Source organism: Pygoscelis adeliae, unplaced genomic scaffold (genome assembly GCF_000699105.1).
Source record: "Pygoscelis adeliae isolate BGI_AS28 unplaced genomic scaffold, ASM69910v1 Scaffold101, whole genome shotgun sequence".
Classification (NCBI taxonomy): Eukaryota; Metazoa; Chordata; class Aves; order Sphenisciformes; family Spheniscidae; genus Pygoscelis; species Pygoscelis adeliae.
The window spans coordinates 4594695-4615806 of NW_008824238.1; the positions used below are offsets into that span (position 1 = coordinate 4594695).

General features: G+C 37.5%; 1 protein-coding gene across 1 annotated transcript; it reads right to left on the reverse strand.

Moving 5' to 3' along the window:
* Positions 1 to 1207: 1207 nt before the first annotated feature.
* HNF4G (hepatocyte nuclear factor 4, gamma) lies at positions 1208 to 20250 on the reverse strand. The gene is made up of 10 exons (XM_009335014.1): positions 20123 to 20250; positions 16997 to 17165; positions 15270 to 15364; positions 11544 to 11650; positions 7269 to 7424; positions 4970 to 5057; positions 2743 to 2895; positions 2329 to 2565; positions 1722 to 1844; positions 1208 to 1326 (listed from the first exon to the last, which is right to left on the reverse strand). The coding sequence occupies exons 1-10, from the start codon at positions 20238 to 20240 to the stop codon at positions 1208 to 1210; spliced, it is 1365 nt and encodes a 454-aa protein (XP_009333289.1). The 5' UTR covers positions 20241 to 20250.
* Positions 20251 to 21112: the final 862 nt, after the last annotated feature.

The window sequence follows — 21112 nt, forward strand, 5'->3', positions numbered from 1 at the left end:
AAGGAAGGAAGGAAGGAAGGAAGGAAGGAAGGAAGGAAGGAAGGAAGGAAGGAAGGAAGGAAGGAAGGAAGGAAGGAAGGAAGGAAGGAAGGAAGGAAGGAAGGAAGGAAGGAAGGAAGGAAGGAAGGAAGGAAGGAAGGAAGGAAGGAAGGAAGGAAGGAAGGAAGGAAGGAAGGAAGGAAGGAAGGAAGGAAGGAAGGAAGGAAGGAAGGAAGGAAGGAAGGAAGGAAGGAAGGAAGGAAGGAAGGAAGGAAGGAAGGAAGGAAGGAAGGAAGGAAGGAAGGAAGGAAGGAAGGAAGGAAGGAAGGAAGGAAGGAAGGAAGGAAGGAAGGAAGGAAGGAAGGAAGGAAGGAAGGAAGGAAGGAAGGAAGGAAGGAAGGAAGGAAGGAAGGAAGGAAGGAAGGAAGGAAGGAAGGAAGGAAGGAAGGAAGGAAGGAAGGAAGGAAGGAAGGAAGGAAGGAAGGAAGGAAGGAAGGAAGGAAGGAAGGAAGGAAGGAAGGAAGGAAGGAAGGAAGGAAGGAAGGAAGGAAGGAAGGAAGGAAGGAAGGAAGGAAGGAAGGAAGGAAGGAAGGAAGGAAGGAAGGAAGGAAGGAAGGAAGGAAGGAAGGAAGGAAGGAAGGAAGGAAGGAAGGAAGGAAGGAAGGAAGGAAGGAAGGAAGGAAGGAAGGAAGGAAGGAAGGAAGGAAGGAAGGAAGGAAGGAAGGAAGGAAGGAAGGAAGGAAGGAAGGAAGGAAGGAAGGAAGGAAGGAAGGAAGGAAGGAAGGAAGGAAGGAAGGAAGGAAGGAAGGAAGGAAGGAAGGAAGGAAGGAAGGAAGGAAGGAAGGAAGGAAGGAAGGAAGGAAGGAAGGAAGGAAGGAAGGAAGGAAGGAAGGAAGGAAGGAAGGAAGGAAGGAAGGAAGGAAGGAAGGAAGGAAGGAAGGAAGGAAGGAAGGAAGGAAGGAAGGAAGGAAGGAAGGAAGGAAGGAAGGAAGGAAGGAAGGAAGGAAGGAAGGAAGGAAGGAAGGAAGGAAGGAAGGAAGGAAGGAAGGAAGGAAGGAAGGAAGGAAGGAAGGAAGGAAGGAAGGAAGGAAGGAAGGAAGGAAGGAAGGAAGGAAGGAAGGAAGGAAGGAAGGAAGGAAGGAAGGAAGGAAGGAAGGAAGGAAGGAAGGAAGGAAGGAAGGAAGGAAGGAAGGAAGGAAGGAAGGGCAAGACAGACAGAGAAACATTATCACAATGGTTTTTGTTTCAAAATCGATTGCTGTGCAATGACTGAAGCCTGATTTGTAGACATTTTGTATTCTTGCCCAGAGCCTTGAGGAGGGGAAGGTAATGGAGTTTCTGGAGTTGCTGAAAAAGAATATAGAAAGAATTACGTATTTTTATATTCTGGCCGACTCTGCATACACATATACCTACTCCTGCCCCAAAAGGAAGTTCTGTTACATTTGGCATGCTGGGTAAATAGGATATTTTAATTACCAGAATTTTTAGTTTATTAAAAATTGTGTATGTGAAATCAATGATACATCAGAATGATGCTGAATTTTTAAACTTAGATTAAATTCAGGTCAAAGTCTTTCATTTAAGACTGTTTATATACATATGTTTTTAATGCACAATTATTTAAATTTAAGAATGATGATGAAATAACTCTATGAGCACTGACAGGCCACCATTCTAATTAATATTTTTAACTGTAACAGTGAAATGTTATGACAGAAGGCTAACTTGCAATTACTTACAAATCTGTTCTGTATGTACAGGAGCAGACATTGAACTTATGAGGATAGTTTGGCCAGTTAATGGATCTTGGGCTAAGTGAGGATGTACTGGATGATGCAGATGACTGGCATCATTAGAAGTACCTGCAAAAATAACATGAGCACATATCAATTCAAAAGAGCATGTTGTTGCCAACGACTTATACTGCAATAATTACATTTCCGTAGAGCAAATATTTTGATTGGCAATTTGAATAATTGCCTCTGGGTATTCATTAAACAATTTAACCAGACTTCAACTGTATTAAGCACTGTTTATTTTCACTGTTTTGACTGCATTGACAGTGGATTTCATTAAATATTTGTAAGGATTCTTCCATCTGCCTAGAGAGTTGTATGTCTAGATACCCAGCAATGACTGAGAAGTACACAGCACAATCTGAGGTTGTAGGACGGTAACAAAATGAGCAGCCAAGACAAGAAGGCTTTAGCTAACAATCATATGACTCAAAGCTCAGCCAGCAAGGCAGTGGTCAAAGTGCTTGCTTACACCATGATTCCCTCAACGTCCCAGTATGCTAAATTCAACATAATACGACATGGTAAATTTAACAAGTTATTAGCTTACCTCCCAGTAACATTTCCTGAAGCAAACTGTCAATTTTAACAATTCCAAATAATTTAACCAATTGTATTTGCTCAATCATTTGCCAAGTGATGCTCTGGAGTGTAGGCAGTAGAAGCAGAAGTTCTCCAAATCTTCCTCGGGAGTCATACTGACGGTCATTAATATAATCCTCTAAACTGATTTGGACTTGGAACCGCATGTTCTTAATCTTCATTGGATTACTCAGGCCCTTTGCATCTTAAAAAATAACAAAACTTAAAGTCAAGGCAGATTATGATTTGGGAGGAGCATCTTACTTTTTTCATTTTATTCTTTTCCATCCAGCTAGATAACATGAGCAGATGCTACATCAACAAAAATCACTTTCAATATAATCACGTGTACAACAATTGAGAGATATTTTCGAAAAGGTACCTGGATCAAAAAACACAATCGCTTTCAAGCAGGCGTACTCATTGTCATCTATTTGAATTTCCTGGAAGGGTCGAACTAGTTCATCTAGAATCCGATTTGCCACTCGGCTGATCTCTACTTCAGTACTGTTGCGATGGATTATGTAATTGTTGCCTTGGAGAGAAAGAATACCAACATATGGATTGATATAAAGACTTTGATGTAATGTACTAGATGTAGCCCATTTTCAAAAGCACCTTTTATTTTGCTTAACAAATTGTTTAATATTGTTTTAAGTAATAACTCTCCTTGGTATCATACAAAAGTGTTCTTTGTAAGTACAGTATATGTGCAAAATACAGCTGTTACCCCATAAATAATCTGTGCATGTAAATATGCCAACATATACAGTTACTGATTAGTCCACAAGACTGAGGTCCATATTTGAATGCACAAGGATGGAGCAAGTAGGCCTTTATCTTTACATAATAGATAAATATAATGGTAAACTGATCTTAAAATGTCATCTTCCCCCATTAGAATAATATATCCCAAGCTGAATGATCAGGATTTGTCAATGGACAAAGAAGCCTTCTTCCAGAGGAGGCACCGGGAATGTTTCTAACAGATGCTTCTAGTATTCCTAATAAAATTTAGAAGCATCTTAAAATTTTCAGTAAAGAATGAATTTTCCCTGCTCTTTTAATTTTAAATTTTCATTTTGGGGATGTCTCCATCATGGCATCTTAATTCACCTTCTGTCCAGAAATCATCTAGCATAAGTGGGAAAGCCACAGAACTTCCAGAAGCCACCAAGCAGTTTTTGAAAGAAAGGCTGATGATTATATCACAAGAGATCCATGCCAAAATGATCCATAAGCTCTACAGATATCTACCTCCAAATATCAGAAATAAGCCTTGGAGCCTCAAGTTGTTTCTTCTTTCAGTATATATGCTGATGTTAGTGATGTTGACTATAATTTTCTGCTTATTATTTTCTCCTTATTTGTCCTTATTACCTACTAATCCCAATAAAACTGCAAATATTTCCTTTTTATTTCTGTTAATTTTGTCAGCAAAACTGTATCTAGAGAAAGAACTAGGTTAAGAAGGTAATTGGTACAGTTTTTAATTTGAAAGGATTGCTGGTTAGAGTAGTATCTCCAGAACAAGCCCTTCCTGTCCCTTTAATGTTACGATATGTGTAAAAATAAATTCAAGTTGATTAAGAGCTATGAAAAGGCAGGCCCAAAGAGGAAGGAGAACAAGTGGTGGAAACCCCCCTTATACCACACCACCAGCGAAGAAACTAGTTTGAGTACATATTCCTCATAGTCTTGCCTCACATCAAAAATCCTGTCTGAGAAGACCTACACATTTTCTCACAAAACAGCCCGAGTGCTGCACATGTTTAATAAGACCGTTTTTGGCAGGGTGCACTTCAGACTGGCAGAGTACTGTGTCAAACAGCGCTAACAAATGCCTCATCGCATCACTATACACACAGGCACACATCTCATCGTATTACTGTGCCTCTCTGTTGTGTGAATGAAGGGAAGACATGCTTCCACCACGCGACGATGTCCCCTTCCCTAAGGAGCCATTTCAAGTGAACAAGAACATGCTTATGCAGGCGTGACTCCTCACCCTGCCATGTATGCACCCATCTCCCACATGGCAGGGGACAACAGGCATGCTGTTTACATGACGGCCACGTGGCGACTGTCAAGGCAGCAGAGAGAGGGCTCTTGGGAAAGCGAGCTGCAGGGAACAGGCTATCCAATTTTCTAGCCTGTAGGGTCTCCTCTGACTATGTCTGAAGGGCTCTTGGGAAAGCTCCAGATAAATGATTTTCATGACGGCCGAAATTAGTACATAGGCCACAGGTTGGCTTTTTCTCTCTTAAGCGAAGGGTTTTTATGGGTGTTTTTTGTTGTTGTTTTGTTCTGGTTTTTTTATGGGGCAAAGGTGCAGAAAGGATGCTGAAGTAAGGAGACAATTTGCCAGGAACTCCCTTAAGTTGTGGTTTCTGGTATCCAATAAACCTTTAGCTGTATTAACTCACAGGAAACTGTCCACCTGCTTTTGCTGGAACAGGGCATGTGACATTATGTCATTAATAGCTATTTAGCATTCACAGAACGCATTGCTTTGACTGTGCCTGAACAGTTGTCCCACTTAAGTGATTACATGGTTGCTAATGTACTATAACATCATCATTGTTAATTAAAACAAAACCAATATTTACCTAAAAGTAAAATGTCCTTATATGCCATGGACCGTTTTGCTGCTCCAAGCAACAGGTGTTCCCCAGCATGTGCTCTTAGCAGGGCAACCTCAAGAAAAAAACAGCAGACTCATTAGAAGAAAAAGCAGTAAGTTCCAATATGGGCAAAAGAAATGAGGATGCATATTACTGTGAGTGTATTCAGCTATAGGTATATGTTTAAGACTGTTAAGATTCTAATGTAAAATGTAAAGTGAATGTAAAAACCTTAGCACCATACTAACAGCACACTATAATTAAATTGTGATCCTCTGTCACTTGTAGCATTTGGTCTAGATTTTAAACATATGGCTCTGCAAAATACTTCTCAATAAATACAATACTTGCATTTATTTCCTAGTGCCTATTCCCTTAACAACGTTTTCTCTGGAATTTTAAGTTGACACTAAAGACTCCGGTGGGCTGGAAGGAACTGTTACAGTAAATTCAGCACTATCAGTGTTTCATTTTTCTCACCTTGAACCAAAATTTATGTGGCACTTAAAAAACCTTTTTCCCCAACAAAGCCAGATATGCTAAAATATCCACTACTGTCAACAAGGAAGAAACCTGATTCATACCAGGAAGGCACTTAAAGATGTGGTCATTAGTTTACTCTTTGTCACCTATTTACTTTGTTTTTAATGTCTGCTTGAAACTTCAGCACTAGCCTCTATTTCCTCAAGGAACTCCTCTCTTGGCAAGTAATTCTTTTCTTACGAATCCAAGCCAATACTTTATGAGTGGTGTAAAGGTACACAGAACCTAGGAATACTTAATGTGTTAAAACTTTTCAGGTTCTCAGTAGAGTTAGCTTATCTGCTCTGGCCTGCTCTATGGTTTGTAAATCAGGCTGATCCCCAGCTCAGGAATCATTTGTTCACAACCAGATGGTTTATTTTATAACTAAATGCACAATGCCCCTTAGAAAGAGGCTATCGCAAATGCAAAAGTGGCATTTGTTTTAACTCCCAATACCTTTGTCACTACTCTTCTAAGGTACTTAAGGTTCCATAGTATTTCCCAGCGTGTACTCTTCAAGCACTGCAGGGGTGTTTTCAGCCTATCTTTCTAAGCTGATAGTTTTTTTTTTTAAATACAGCCAGGAACTTTTTAATGAGGTCTGATCCTTTCTCTTTTCCTTCATGCCATCTTAACAACAAAAACAGCAATATTTTTGCTTGCTTTTGTTGCCCTTGTGTAACCAATGCATTTAAAATTCTCCTTTCACATGAACAGATTTTTAACTTATTCCAGTATGCTGAGCTTGTGCACACATATCATATTCTGTGGGTCTGCAAAGACATCATTAAGCTCCTATTTTGGGGGGTCTCCTGTGGCCTGAAACACCTCCATATTCCTGAGGAAGAGTATAAGAGGGAAGTAGCTCAGTTTGAGTCTCAAACCCAAGGCTGATCTAACCCTTCTTGCAAGGTTTTGTTAAAAACAGAGACTGAAGAGGCAAAAAGGAGGAATTACTCAATTCCACTTTACAGAGTCATTTTCAAGCTGAATCAGATTTTGGTGGACTGGTATCAAGACATCCTGAGTCATGAATTAACCTCCTTCCCAGGCAGCCAGTGAGAGAACTGTTTACTGCAACGTGGAGACACTGGTTCTGAGTGTGCCAGCACAACTTACTCTGAAACCCAGTGATGTATTAGGATATATTACAGATGTGATGATAGATCAGACCTCTGTCATAAAAAGCCTTAAGAATTTTCAAGGTTTGATGCTTTTTTCCCCCACACTCATTATATACAATATAATTTTAGTACATTGTATTATATGAAAGATTTTTTGCTATGGATTGATATCAGTATGTTTAGCATTTGTTTGAGATTCTAATGGCTTATACTTTTTGCAAGTAGAGAAGACCTGCTTCGAATTAAATAACATGCTGTCTTAAACCATATTGTAATGAAAGTGAACATGAAAGAAATACTCTGCAAGGTCAGAAAAAAGCATGACTTTTTTTACAAGATTTTTTTCATTTTAGCATGCGGCTTGGCATCTCTGCTTCCAAAAGAATATAGAAAGCACAAAACACTGAAAGACATACCGGTTTGCTGCTTCTTTTTGTTAATGTGTTAGAGCCTTATCAACTTCCTCTGTTGTTTTGTGGTAGTGCTATTTCAAAACTTTACAAAATTTTAAGATGGTGGGTCTAGCACCCAGCTGTATTTCATCACACAAAAAATGAGTGTTTAATCATAACATTTAAATATCACAGAAATAACAGGACAGTAATTAAAGTTCTCTCTTTGGTCTCCTCTTATACCTGGTCATCCAGTGGTAATTCACAGAAGCCTGGAATATATTTAGCCCATTCCACCAGGACCAAAAGTTGTTGCTTCATAGATTCACAGACATCACTAATACCAGCAATTTTCTTAACATTTATGTCAGTGCTAGCACCAGGACTGGAGATTGAGATCTGGCCATAGTAAGAGAAAAAATTAACAATGTTAAATTTCATATAATTGCATTTTCACTGGTTAACAGCATATTTAAGAAAAAATCACAGCACTAATCATGCATACTCTTGAGAAATTCCTTGACTGTAGGGACCATTAGTCTGCACGTAAATTATAAAATTTTATTTCTTGTTATAACCAGTGTGTATTACAGTATGTTAAAAATTACACTATTCATATCATGATACAATATCTTCTCATTCCAGAATACTATTTTTAAATACACCAGAGCCCTTATTATTTGTAGGGGGGAGGTGGTTTTCCTTTAAAATGGTTGGCATTTACTTCATTTCAGAATAAAAAAAGAGCCCATAGGGGCATGCAGTAACATTAAGGGCAAAGAAAGAGAGAGATAAAGGGGTAGCATGTTCTTCTAGTGAAAAGATAAGTATCATTAACTTCAGAAGGTAAAACAGGGGTTTTTTAGTGCCTGGAGGAGAATGGTTTGTAATGATGAAGCAGCAGTATAGGCGGAGACCTGAGATGTTTCAGAGCAAATGTAAAGGATATGAGTGTGCATTAGACCACCTGCAGTGAATGGTGTTCTGTGAAATAAGAAGAGAGCAATATCTTTCTGGGCCTGAAGCTGAGGCACTTTCACATAATCACTGAGCCAAATCCTGAAATTCTTAATGACTTTTCAAGGAAAGGAACAAAACCAGGCTTGCTCTTAAGCCAGGCAGGAAAGACAACTTAAGATAAAACCAAGCCTGAGAAGAGGTCAGTTTATAGCTGCTATGATACCAGGGAAGAAAAAGAAAAAGAAGAAAGACAAAAAAAAAAGAAAAAAGAAAAAGAAGAAAAGAAAAAAGAAAAAAGAAAAAAGAAAAAAGAAAAAAGAAAAACCCTCTGCTAAGACACCGGGAAAAAACACAAATAATTTCTTCACTTCATCTAGCCTAAAACATTTTTACAATTGAGAACAGAGGAAGTAATACTTAAAATGTAATTTAAAAAAAAATAATTTCATTAAAGTTTATTCTGTATTTCTGATTCAATATGATAGTTTTCCCTTCTATCTCTTCCAGTACACTTTCTGTTTTCTCTGTGTCACAGGTTTAAAAAGACACAGTAAACTCACCATGCAGACAAAAGGAGGAAAATTTTATCTTTTATAACAGTACTGAAGTTATAACATGCTTACATAGATACAACAACAACAAAACCCCACCACCGTACAAGGCCTATGAAACTGACTTTCACTTTACATTTTATTACAGAAAGCATACTCAGGAAATTCTGTAGTTTGATTATATACCCCCACCAAAAAAAAAAAAAAAATTGTTTTATCTTCCAATACTGTCTACCTACAAATTTCAGGATGGTGGATGCTATTTAGGTTGACTCCTACCAGATCCCCTTCATTCCCAGTTCCATGTTAAAACCCCCAGTGGGATCTGTGGTGAAACCCTGTTATCCTTGGGTTGTCAAAAGGAGCTGCACTTCTGAACTAAAGCTCCGTGCTTCCTACATAATTCAGTAGTCTAAAACACTGAAAACAGCTTAGATATTAATGGTAGTTAACCAGCTGAACAGTTCTCAGGGAAATACAGCAGCTAGGCAAGTGAAAAAATCCTCAGACACATCATTCAAAGGCTATCATGTAGGAAAAAGGTTAGAGGTATTGTCTCTTTGTAGACAGAGCATTTGTGAAATCCCTGCTGTAATCATGAGTCCATTTCTGGCATCTGTTCAACAAAAACGAAGTTGAAAATACTGAATATCATTCAGGTGAAAGCTACCAGAATGATTCAGTCTAGAAAACCTTCAGTACAGAAGGAGTAAAGAACTTCAATATATTTCATTTTTTCCATAAGAGTAAGAGGAGTCTTGATCATGATTCAAAAATACCTACACAGAGAAGAGGGTTCTGATAGCAGGAGGCACTCTGATCTACCAGAAAAAGATACCACCATGCACCAACTAGAAGTTAATTCAAGAAGGTAAAGAACAGGCAGATTGTTTAACCATTAGACTTACTGACTCATGAACTTAAAACATTGTCCTTCCTTTAATATCTTTTAATCAAAGCTATGCATCTTTATAAATTACATCTTATAGGACAAACTAGAGACTCTGTGCTGAAATTACTTGGTGAGCTTCTGCTGGGGATTCATAGGATGACTCCCATGGAGTTCATTATGAACTCCTAGGGTTGCATCTCTTCACAAGGACATGAAGCTGTGAACTTCCCTTTTGCTATTTATCTATTACTTTAACCTGCCTCTCATTTCCAGGGTGCAACACAGGAGTCGCTGACTTCATAGAATCACAGACCAGCCGAGGTTGGAAGGCACCTTGGAAGACCATCTCATTCAACCTTTTGTGGGAAAGGGAGCCTAGATGAGATTATCTAGCACCCTGTCCAATCGCATCTTGAAAACCTCCAGTGATGGGGACTCCGCCACATACCTGGGAAGGTTGTTCCAGTGATTGGTTGTTCTCACTGTAAAAAATTTCTTTCTTATATCGAGATGAAACCTCTCCTGGTGCAACATGTACCCATTAATGACTTGATGAACATGACAATATAACACTATATCTCTATCATTCTGAGAACCATCAGAGACAAATGCCTTTACTCCTACGAGAGTCCAGCATGTCCCTTTCATATTTACACAATCCAGGAAGCCTCTCCTGGGTCTGTAGGAGAAACATTGTACTTGGACAATTTCCCCCTGTAAGGGATCTTGAGGGACAAAATAATTCATTTTCCCTATTTTAATATAAAAATTTTAAAAGGGATGAGTGCCACCTTCTTCCTCATTTCACAGCTGAAGGACTTGGCCAATGATTTGTGACACTACCACCTCCTCCAAGTCTCTCCTCAGGACTGAAGTCATCTTACAGACCCATTCGATTGAGGGAAAAACAAGGACTTCTAAGACTACTTTTCGGTCATGTTAATGTGACCTCTTGGTCTTTGAGGCCAAGAGTGTATATGCTTGTACATATGCTTGACATAGTGGGAGCAATTCTCTCCTACTACAACATACCAAATAATAAGTAGAATAAATTTGTGTGTATACACAAGCTGATGTTTTAGGCCAGGAATCTACTGGCTGAAAACAACTTTGTGGCAGGAAAGGCTGAGGATGTGATTCTGTTTAAGACAGCTCTTATTCCTGAATTGTATATACCAGTTGGAAATGATTAAGGGAGTAACACAAAAAAAGCACAATAAGCAAGTTCAAAGAATTACTAAGGAGGTAAAAATAGGTATATTTTTCATACTGTATAGGTATGAAAGGTAAGAAAGTCCATTATGTTCATCTAGTCTGCCCAGACATGCAATATGTGCCAAAGACTATCACCCAGTAATTCCTGCATCAATTCTTTACAGACAGTTCCACCCTAAGAGAGATGCTGATAAAGGGTGAGATTACAAAACATTTGGGGATGTATAAATCAGTCAGCATGAAATCATAAAGGTTGCAGTTAAATTCTAAGTAAGTTAGTAAGAGGTGCAAGAATGCAGAATCAATGACTGTGATTTATCTGAGGTGCAGGAAAGGACTGGAGACTTCCATTCAGCAATTGATTGGATAGGGAAAAAAAAAAAGGGAAATGAAGTTCAGATGAGACAAAGAAAATTTAAAAGTGAGATGTGAATAGACTCTGCTGTTGGAACACTTCTGTTTGCCTTATATATAATGTCTAAGGATATTAAAAATGGGATTTTCAAAAGAATGTAAGGAAATGAGTGTCCACACTCCTTTGAATGTAATGGCTTTGGACAATTTTTTCCCTAATGTTTCATGGGAAAGCCAGCTTCAAAGATAGATAGATGCCACCAGCTGCCTGAGACAGCAACTGATTTAAAAGCAGTAAGAACCATAAAGCTTTATTAAGAAAGGTGCCTAGGACATATTGTCCTGGACAAAGTAGAATTTTTTTTTATTGACTTTGCTTTAAGAATGTGTTCTATTACTCATTCTTTCATTGGGAAGAGGAAGCTGGGTGCATTTTGGAAGTGGAAAAAAGTAATCTCAATAATTATATTTAATACAATAAGAAACTGAAAAGTATTTAACTTTAGAGAAAAAGTCATCAAATAATTTTGTGGTAGATCTCAGTACCTGACGGGAGAGTGCCTCAGCTTGTGACAATGTGCTAATAGAGGGAATGTTGCAGCCATCAAAGGTGTTTCTTCTCGTACTTATCCTGTCCCGTTCATTTTGTACAGCTGGAAAAGAATAATCACCTCGTTTATTGACTTGTAGACATTGCCACATAATATCATTTCAGAAGTTTACTAGATAACTATAAGAATCAAAAGGTACGACATTCAAAAAAGACCTTGTGCTTTTTGCTTTGAGTAACGAGGACGGATGACAATACATGTTTATGGTCTTTGTATACTGTTTGCCTGTAAAAACTACGTATAACTAATTGTAGATAGATACTGAATTATCAGCACTTTTGTGACTGGCTTTATTACAGTAAAACCTCTTTCTTCCTTTGAACTTGAACACATGCTGGTGTTTTGTTACTTTAACCAATTTAATAAGGGAGGCTTTATGATAATGGTAGAAATGGACATCTCCAGACTGCTGAACAGGTCAAGAGGTACAGCACCACCACTCACAAAATGTTTCAGTCAGAGGAAGTGTGAAAGCCCTACTCCTGCTCTCCTGTGAGAAACCCTGAAACGGGAATGAATCATGAACTAAATCCACTGGTAAGATAATATTGAAACTTAAATGTCATGCTCCTCCTCAGTGACATTGCACACCTAGCCAGTTTACAGAACCTTAACTAAGTTAAAAAAAAAAAAAAAAAGCACCAAAAAAGTTTCAGGCCATTAAGTTTTGTCTCATGGTGTCCAAAAAAAGGCAGTTGAAAGGGCTTTGGATAAGGAATCCTTAATCAGTGCATGCAAGACTTATGAAACAACAGGGCTTACTTTTGAATTGAAAGAAGAAAAAATAAAACTATCAGTCAGATTTTTCTAAAACCTAGATCATGTCCAAGGTTAGGCCAAGGAGAAAAGAAAAGAAAAAAAAATTGTGCTGATCAAAATCTTTTTATTGCACAAGGAATCTCATCATCTTTTAAGAGCAGCAGCTTTATTTCCAAAGATATGTTTGCTGTTTTGTGGGAAACAATCTGCATTACAGAATTTAGGAGTAGTACCACAGGCTTCAATAAAATAATAAAATATTCTATACACTGAATAGTTTTCAGGGTTTATCTGAACAATGCACATAGTTTATTCCAGAGGTGTACTAACTTTTTGCCAAGGACACTCACTGATGGGCCTTTTATTAAGGTCACAGTAAGAAATGTTGTGCAGTGATAAACACAAAGTGCTAAATGTTCATGTAGACAGGAAACAAAAAATATAACCTTTTTTAAAAGAATGGAGAAAAAAAATTCACTGAATGTCAGCAGCTTAAGTGCTACATAGATAATTAAAATAAGGTCAGCGCTGATTAGTATTAGAAAAATAGTAAGTTATTCTGACAATCACTAGTGAAAGTCACTGGTGGAGCACTTTGAGAATCATAGGGAAATGCTTCAATTTTCTCCTGCATATGCACAATTTTGGATTATTAGACCGGATTGTCTGTCTTGGTAAGGCCTTTTTGTCAGTTCAGGCTAAAACTGCCTTAAACAGAGACTCCATGAGGAAGAGGGAATATTTGCTCAAAGAGAGTTTGTATAGCTTTTACCAGCTGAAGCCTTCAGCCTGAAGAAAAGAAAGCGATTTGCTAGAAACAAGCTGAGAAACTATCATATAGACTATGCTATAAGACATCCCGTGATGGTGTAGAGAGGTATATAACAACACACAAGCAGTGAAATTTACAGTTCAGCGTTTTGAATTATTTTAGCACTGGGAAGCCTTGAATAAACATCGCTCAGACGCAATGAAAAATGAAAGTTTTATAGGTAGTGGGACCAGTAGAGGCAGAGCGGTGTAAATTAGGTTAAAAGTTTTGTGCAGGATATATCTCCGCTTCATAAATATGAGTGAGCAGCGTGCCTCATGGCGATGTGGGCTAGCCATGCACCCAGCTGCATTAGCATGTTGAGGGAAGTGAGTATTTCTCTGTTTTAGGCTCCCCAGTACACGAAAGACATTGGAAAACTGGGCAGTGTCCAGCGGAGGGCTATGGAGATGTAACCCACAAGAGACACAAGGTGAAGCAGAGAGAGGCATCTCTGTTTATGTGGAAAAGAGAGGACCAAGGCAGAGGTGAGGGTCTTAATTTCTGTAGTTTACAGAAAACGGAGCCAGATTCTTCTCAGATGCACAGTGAAAGGACAAGAGGCAATGAACACTACCCTAATTGCAGAAAGACACATTCCAATTAGATATAAGGAAAAAACTCTTCCCAGTGAGGGTGGTCAAGCACTGGAAGAAGTTGCCAAGAGAGGTTGTGGAATCTCCCCTCTCAAGGACTGTATAAACCTGGCTGGACAGGGTCCCAAGCACCCTGACTGAACCTAGAAGTTATCCTTGCTTTAAATGGGGGCCTGGACTAGATGACTTCCAGATGTCCCTTCTGAGCTATACCATTCTTCAATTCCAGGTTTTGAAAGTCTGTGAGCCTCTGCTTTTTGCAAAACTTTTAGGGCTGCTGTGGACACACAGGTCTTCCCTTTTCTTCATATCAGATTGATAATATATTTACAATAGGTTACTGATTTTAATGGCTCAAATTCCAAAACGCTAAACTGTGTTCAAGGCGATCCACAAGAACTATTTCATACATACATAGTGTAACTCTGTTTAGAATATCCCCATCCAGCTGCAAGGAGAAAATCCGTTTTATCTCATACCAAAACTTGATCATTAGCAGAGCAGTACTATAGTATAGACATATAAGAGCATAAAGAAACAGCTTCCTTTATCTTAGGAAAGCTATGTATAGCCTAAAAATATTATAGACTAGTTACAGTACAGGAGAACTGCGCACCTCACGTTGCAGACTGGCCTTCAGGCATACGCCATGCTCCCAACAAAACAGGTGGCAAAGTTTGTAATGAAAGAACCATTTTTGAGTGCTTATTTGAACCAGATCAGGATGCCTTTTACCTCTACATCATAACTGCCAGTGAACCAACAGTCCCAACAACCCAATACAAAAATCCTCTGATACTCCCACTGCCTTTCTTTTGCTATTGCTCTGCTCTTGCGGTCATCTGGTCCTTCCACTTTGACAGGAGGATCACTGTGACACCCATGTTTCTTCATGTCTGTCAGTGAGATGCGTAACAATCTTCCCACATTAAGCCCTAATGAGATTAGAAATTTTTTCAATTAATGTGGACACTCCACTGACAGCTTACACTACTGTTCTCACCACTACTTTTTCTCTGAACTTCACACTCCTTCCTCTAGCTTAAATGCTTCAAACATTTAAATTTAATGGAAGAACCAGTAAATTGGCACTCTCATTACTTAGGTAGGGTAGAAACAAAATCCGAGATAGAGATTTTATCGCTCAAATTTGGTAAAAATTAGAATTAATATCTCACACTTTGAACTCTTCCAGGATATGAGTCAACACTTAGAAATCAATGAATTTTGGTGCCAGGATTCATGGATTAAACAGTTGCAAATTCACTTCAAACCCATAGATTTGTTAATGCTCAAAGTGTTAGAACTGCTTACCCACCTGAAAATTAGATGACACATATTTCACCTCAATATAAATGCACTTCTCCATCATTATAGGCACTATAGCAGACTCTCCATTGAATTATTCTGCCAGAGTTTTTTAGAATTTTATTACATTTTAAAACTAATTCAGATTATTTCTCTTTGTATATCAAATAATAAATGATTCTATTACCTTTTTTTTTCCTTCCTCCTCCAAAACACTTTTTTAAACGACAATATCTGCATTGATTCCTTTTGTCCTTGTCAACAATACATTGCCGGTTGAATCTATCAGAGACAAGAAAAGGTAAATGTATAAAGCATTAATAAAGCAGCAGCCTGATTATGAAGAAAAAAAAACCAAACCAACTAATCTGGCTTGTCAGAACAATGTCTATAACCACAGACTTCCTTCTTCTGTTGTTTTTTTTTTTTTTAATTATTTTTTATTAATCAGTCTTGAGAAGTGTTTCATACCTGCTTAGTTTGCAGGAATATATGTGTGTGCATAGACACATATATGCATTGGAATGGGCAAGCGTGGAAAATTTTGCAGTTACGTGCATCATTTACACCTCAGTTTATTTGTGAGATACGTCAGTAACTGGCTGTGTCAAATGGCGGTGGGGGAAAAAAAGAAGAAAAGCTACAAATAGAAAAAGGAAAGGACAATCAAGGAAAATGCCAAGTGTCACTGGCATGGAGGAGCCCTTAGCTGCAAAACCAGTACCCTTGGCTGGCAAAGTTTACTCCTTCTGGGAGATACCAATGAACAAGCTACCTGTTGTATCATTACAGATGACAACCTAAACAGGAAACAGAAGGAAAGTTTTCTAACACCACAATGAAATAAAGACATGAGGAAACACACAGAGCGTGACGCTGCAAGAAGGCTTACCCAAGCTCTCATGCACAACTACAGGTGTGCCTAAGGGGAATGCATATAAGCCAAATACCCCCACCACCGTTTGCTTCTGCCTTTTTGCTGTGCATGTGTTTGTTAGATAAATAGATCTAGGTTTTGCAGAGCTCTTCTTGAAATCACTTATATCAGCTCTTGTCACACCACTTTAGGGGTATGTCTGTGCTATATCACCGTAGTATGTCTATAAGGGAGAGATTTCCTTGTAAGAGTATTAAGCAACCAAGGAAGAGTGTAGCAAACATTTTCAGTAACAAGCCATTCTTACAGAAAGTCCGCTCCTTTAGTGATTCGCCTAAACTCACAGAGTTTTCCGTATATTCTGTGCATGGCTTAAAACTGACATTTTATGGACTTGTGCATGCTCAGAGCACTTCGTCAAACATGGTGCACAGACCTGCAGTGTGATAATTTGGGCAGCCAGACACGCGGAAATTAGCAGGTTGCCCTTCAGACTGACGGGGGGAAAAGGGTCACTCAAAAGAGCAGTGTGTCACCCAAAGTGAGAAGATGTGCAGATGTGCTTGTACAGCCCTTAAAACAAGACTATAAATCTTAGACTTTCTATTCAGAAACTGCCTTCATAAGAAAAAAAAATTGAACAGAATTTTTAGAAAACAGTTAAGAATTACACTTTTCACATTGCCAGTGAAAATACGAGTATTTTTCTTTTTTTTTTTTTTTTCAGGAGATGACCTTTGTAATCATAAATAAAAGAGTGAAACAACTCTTGAGTGATGTAATGATGTCAACAATATCAACAGACATCTGGAACGTAGTATCTGGAATGTGTAATATCAAGTAGTCTTGAATAAAAGACATTTTTTCCAATCATAAGAATATACCATGAACCACATGCTCATCAAAAATGCTGGTTAGAATTCCTTAAAAAAAAGCTGAAAATATCCTGACATAGTTTTAAAAAGTCTGAAAAGCTCTGAATGTAATTTTTCCTTAAATTCATTAATTTAGTGCCTCTAGGTGAACTTTTGAAATACCTGCATGTATAGACGTGATTTTTCCGTATACTGCGTCTAAAGAATCCCTTGCATCCATCACAGCTGGAAGCACCATAATGTTTTCCGGTCGCTCGGTCTCCACATATTGCACAGAGACTACTGACCCCGTTGTCAGCAGCATTCATGTTGACAGCTTCTCCTAAACTGTCTGAGGAGAGGCAAGAACAACATACATAGTTATGGACAAGATTTTCAACAACCACCCCATGAACCATTTGTACTTAAATGGAGGCTTTTTCTGGCCTTTTCTCTTTTAATTGCCACTTACTATTTATATAGCATGGTGCATCTGATTACATCTGGTTCTTATTCAGATGAACACTTTCAATGTTATAGAGATGTTAACAGAATTTATGAAGTTTGCAACAACAAATAATTTTATTCTAAACTCTTTCCAGCTGAAAAGGGTTAAAAATTAAAGTGTAACCCTGCATGTATAATTACATATACATTCTTAGTAACATGAAGAGGAACTTTGGCACAAAGCAGTGTTGCCTAGTTAGCTGGCAAAGATCTCATATATCAGTTCTCATAGGAGCTGGCAATAACTGGCAAATATCATACAAAGATACAACTGCATATGTGACATTAAAAAAAAAAAAAAGACAATTCAGTTTTTGCACAACACAATGAAAAAAAAAATGCTTGCTAAGAGGACTGTTTAAGTGTTATTTCCTTGAACAAATTTTCCAAAGGAACATTGGTGCAGACTTTACTTGCGCAAGAGAATATTAGCTACATGATTAACAATTAGTCACTGAATATGCTAAACAATACTGCAGAAATTCACCTGAAATCAAAACAGACATATTTATTCTTCTTTGAGTCACAATGTTTAACAGCCATGTTCAAAGAAATAATTGCAAAATAACTTTTTCTGTTATGCTTCTGGTTCTATGAAAGGAAAGCTGTTTGCAATATGCCCTAAATATTTGTAGTTGTTCTGTCAGGGAGACGAAAGAGTGCCACACTAATTAGTTATTCAAACATGCATTCAAAAGTCAGGTACATGAGTTCATGAACAGTGGACAGGTTGAAAAGTAAAACTGTTAACATTGATACATATCATTATTCATATCGTACTAGATCCAACTGAAATGTATTACACAACTATATTATAAAATTTCCATTGTGTCCCGAAGAGTTTGCAATTTAAACAGAGTTCTTTAGACAAAGAGAGAAGAAGGAAGGTTTTTTTCTGTTTTACAGAGACATAATTGATAGGAATTATATTAAAAATTGATTTTAAAAAAATGAAATCTTGAAGGTAAGAATTCAGTTCTGTAAAGATTTTATTTTAAAAATAGGTTTGTCATGACTGGAAAATTATTTTTTTAAATGGATTATAGAATTACTTTAGCTAGAAAAATATAAAACCTTTCTTTTGGAGTTTTGTAATTTTGCATCATAACGATACAGCAGAATAATTAAAAATATAATATTTAAATTTAATGATGAAATATTTCATAGCAATATAAGTTGTGTGTATATATATAAGGATATACTTATTTTCCTTGGTATTATTCTGAAACAAAATGTCTGGGAAATTGACCTGATTTTGCAAAATTCTTTGATTTCAACAGAACTGCATAATCTGCCTGAATGTAGCTTGTTAAACTTCTCTGAATGTTTCTAATTAGTTTAGACAGCTAGAAAAGACACGTAGGAAGGTTCATAAGAGGCAGCTTTCAGTTTCAGACTAGCACTGTAGCTACAAGTCAAAGTTTTCATAAATTCTGTAAGAAAATACTTAGGCTAAACTCAAAGCAAACTCTAAACAGAAAAAGGCTACACCTATTAACTAATAATTGTCAAACTAATCACTTACAGTGAATAATTTAACTAGCTCTATCACCAACACATAATGCAACACAGCATAACCTCCCTAATCTGCTTTCCCATTTTATGTAACATTAACAGATCTGAAAGGGTGCTATTCAGCAAAAAAAAAAAAAAAAGACCAATGAAATCACCCCTATTAGAACAAAAAGCAGAGGAATCATCTAAAAGTTACATAATCATTGTTGATAGCTTCAAAATCACTTAGGGCATAAAGGTCTGTTTTTTCTTCCTAAATCAATAACCAAATCTACCTTTCTGTTTACTAAGCTTGCTGTAAAGTAACATCAGAAATTCAGATAAAACGTCAAGCTCAACAATAAAAACTAACAGGTTCTATATGGCAGGAATATGTGGAAATGCAGGTGCTAAGTATTTTTCCTGCAAATCACTAAATATTTGTTCTGCCTTTTAAAAATATATACTACAATAGATCTATGAATTATACTTTATGCTACAATAAAACAATTTTTTAAGTATATTAGAAGATTTGGAAAGCCATTTTAGAATAGTTTAATTTGCCTGAAACTTTTCTTTACTTTAATAGACTGACATTTTCCTTTTTTTTTTTTGGTCAGTACTCAATGATGGCAGAATGAAATGGTGTGCTTCCTATTTCAAGCATAACTTACTGATACAATTTCTCAAAAATTTATTGCATTAAAAATTCCACCTAAAGTTAAAGTGTTACATTAGCCAAACGCAAATAGTTTTTCACAGCTAAACATTAGCCTCTAGAAAACCAATGTGATTTTTTAAAAAAGTCACTCTAGTTCACATATATACATACCTAGAAAGGCTAACATTTAAATAAATAAAATATTAGTCCAATGATTAGAAACTAGGCATCAAGAAACGGTAGCTAATTTTTTTTCACAAGCCTCTGGACAATTTTGTCCTGTCCTTCCAAATGTTATATATGAAATACACTTTCTTGTCCAAACTGTCAATACTAGTTATTCATTTGTCTTACAGTAAATAAAACAACTGCTGAATACACCATTTTCTTCCTTTGATTAACTGACTGGTGACAGTACAGTTCAGTTACTTTACTACATATAACCTCTCTTTTATTTTCCTTAATGTTAAAGAATTATAATGTTATTAACTTAGAGTTAGTGATGAAGTGTAAAAGAGCAGATTTGTAGTTTGAAAACAACCTCCAAATGCTCCATTAATAAAACATTTAGCTAACACCTTATAGCATTACTAAACTTCACTTTTTCTGTTAACTGGCTTGATTTTGCATCACAGAGCAGAACTCACCGTTGCCATTATACAGAATCTGCATAGTTTCGAACTCCAGTGCCGTATACGTCGGATCTAAAACTTCACTGTAGTTTGCCATTTCCATGTCTAGCATTTGTTCTGAGAGCCTCATCATTGAATGCAAAACCAGTGAAAAAGCTGCTCAAATGTACAACCTTCCCATTCTGTTTCACAGTGATTGATAATCCAAAGTTAACTATAACAGTGTCACTTACGTGCTGCAATGGGAGGAGCTGGAAAACTGCTTCTGCATGCTATATTCTACCTGGTTTTTGGTTTTTTTTTTTCTTTTATGATACAGTGCAACCCTTCTGATAACCTTGGAATGCTTTATGGAATACCCTTATCAGGAGTTGTACTGGTTCCAGTTCTTGAGTGAACCCAAGGACATGCAGGAAGCTTCCTATCTCCTATGCCCTGCTACACATCTTGTTGTCTATGTGCGGTATAAACAGTCCTAAACAAACCCAACCGGTTGTTCTACGTAATGAGACTGTAGGTTCATATGCCATTTTGCTCTGTCTCTTCAGAACAAGAAGGAAGTGTGATACGATTATGGACTATCCTCATATCCAAAGCATCCATCATCATATTTTAAAAGACAGCTGCAAAACCTCCCATTTTTACAACTGTTAGCATTCTTTAACAGCGGCAATGAGCTGGCTGTGTAGGCACGCTTAACCGAGGCCTCAAGCAACACAAGCTCTGTGGCAAGAAAGGCCAGTTTATAGATCCCCTCCATCACATACTGTGTTGCTGCGATGGCTCTAGGCAGTGGACCTTGCGCACTGTCAGAAGGTGGCTTCCTGCTCCAACTCTTCTTCACACAAGATGTGATGGCAGCATATTGTTTTCAAGCACCGTTCAGATGCACAAGGAAAAAAAAATCAGTCACCTTCTCTGAAAAGAAGAATCTCTGGGTGGACCACTGCTCCTCAGTTGGTACACATGGCATGTACAAACCCAGTCAAAAACCCTCCTGTAAAG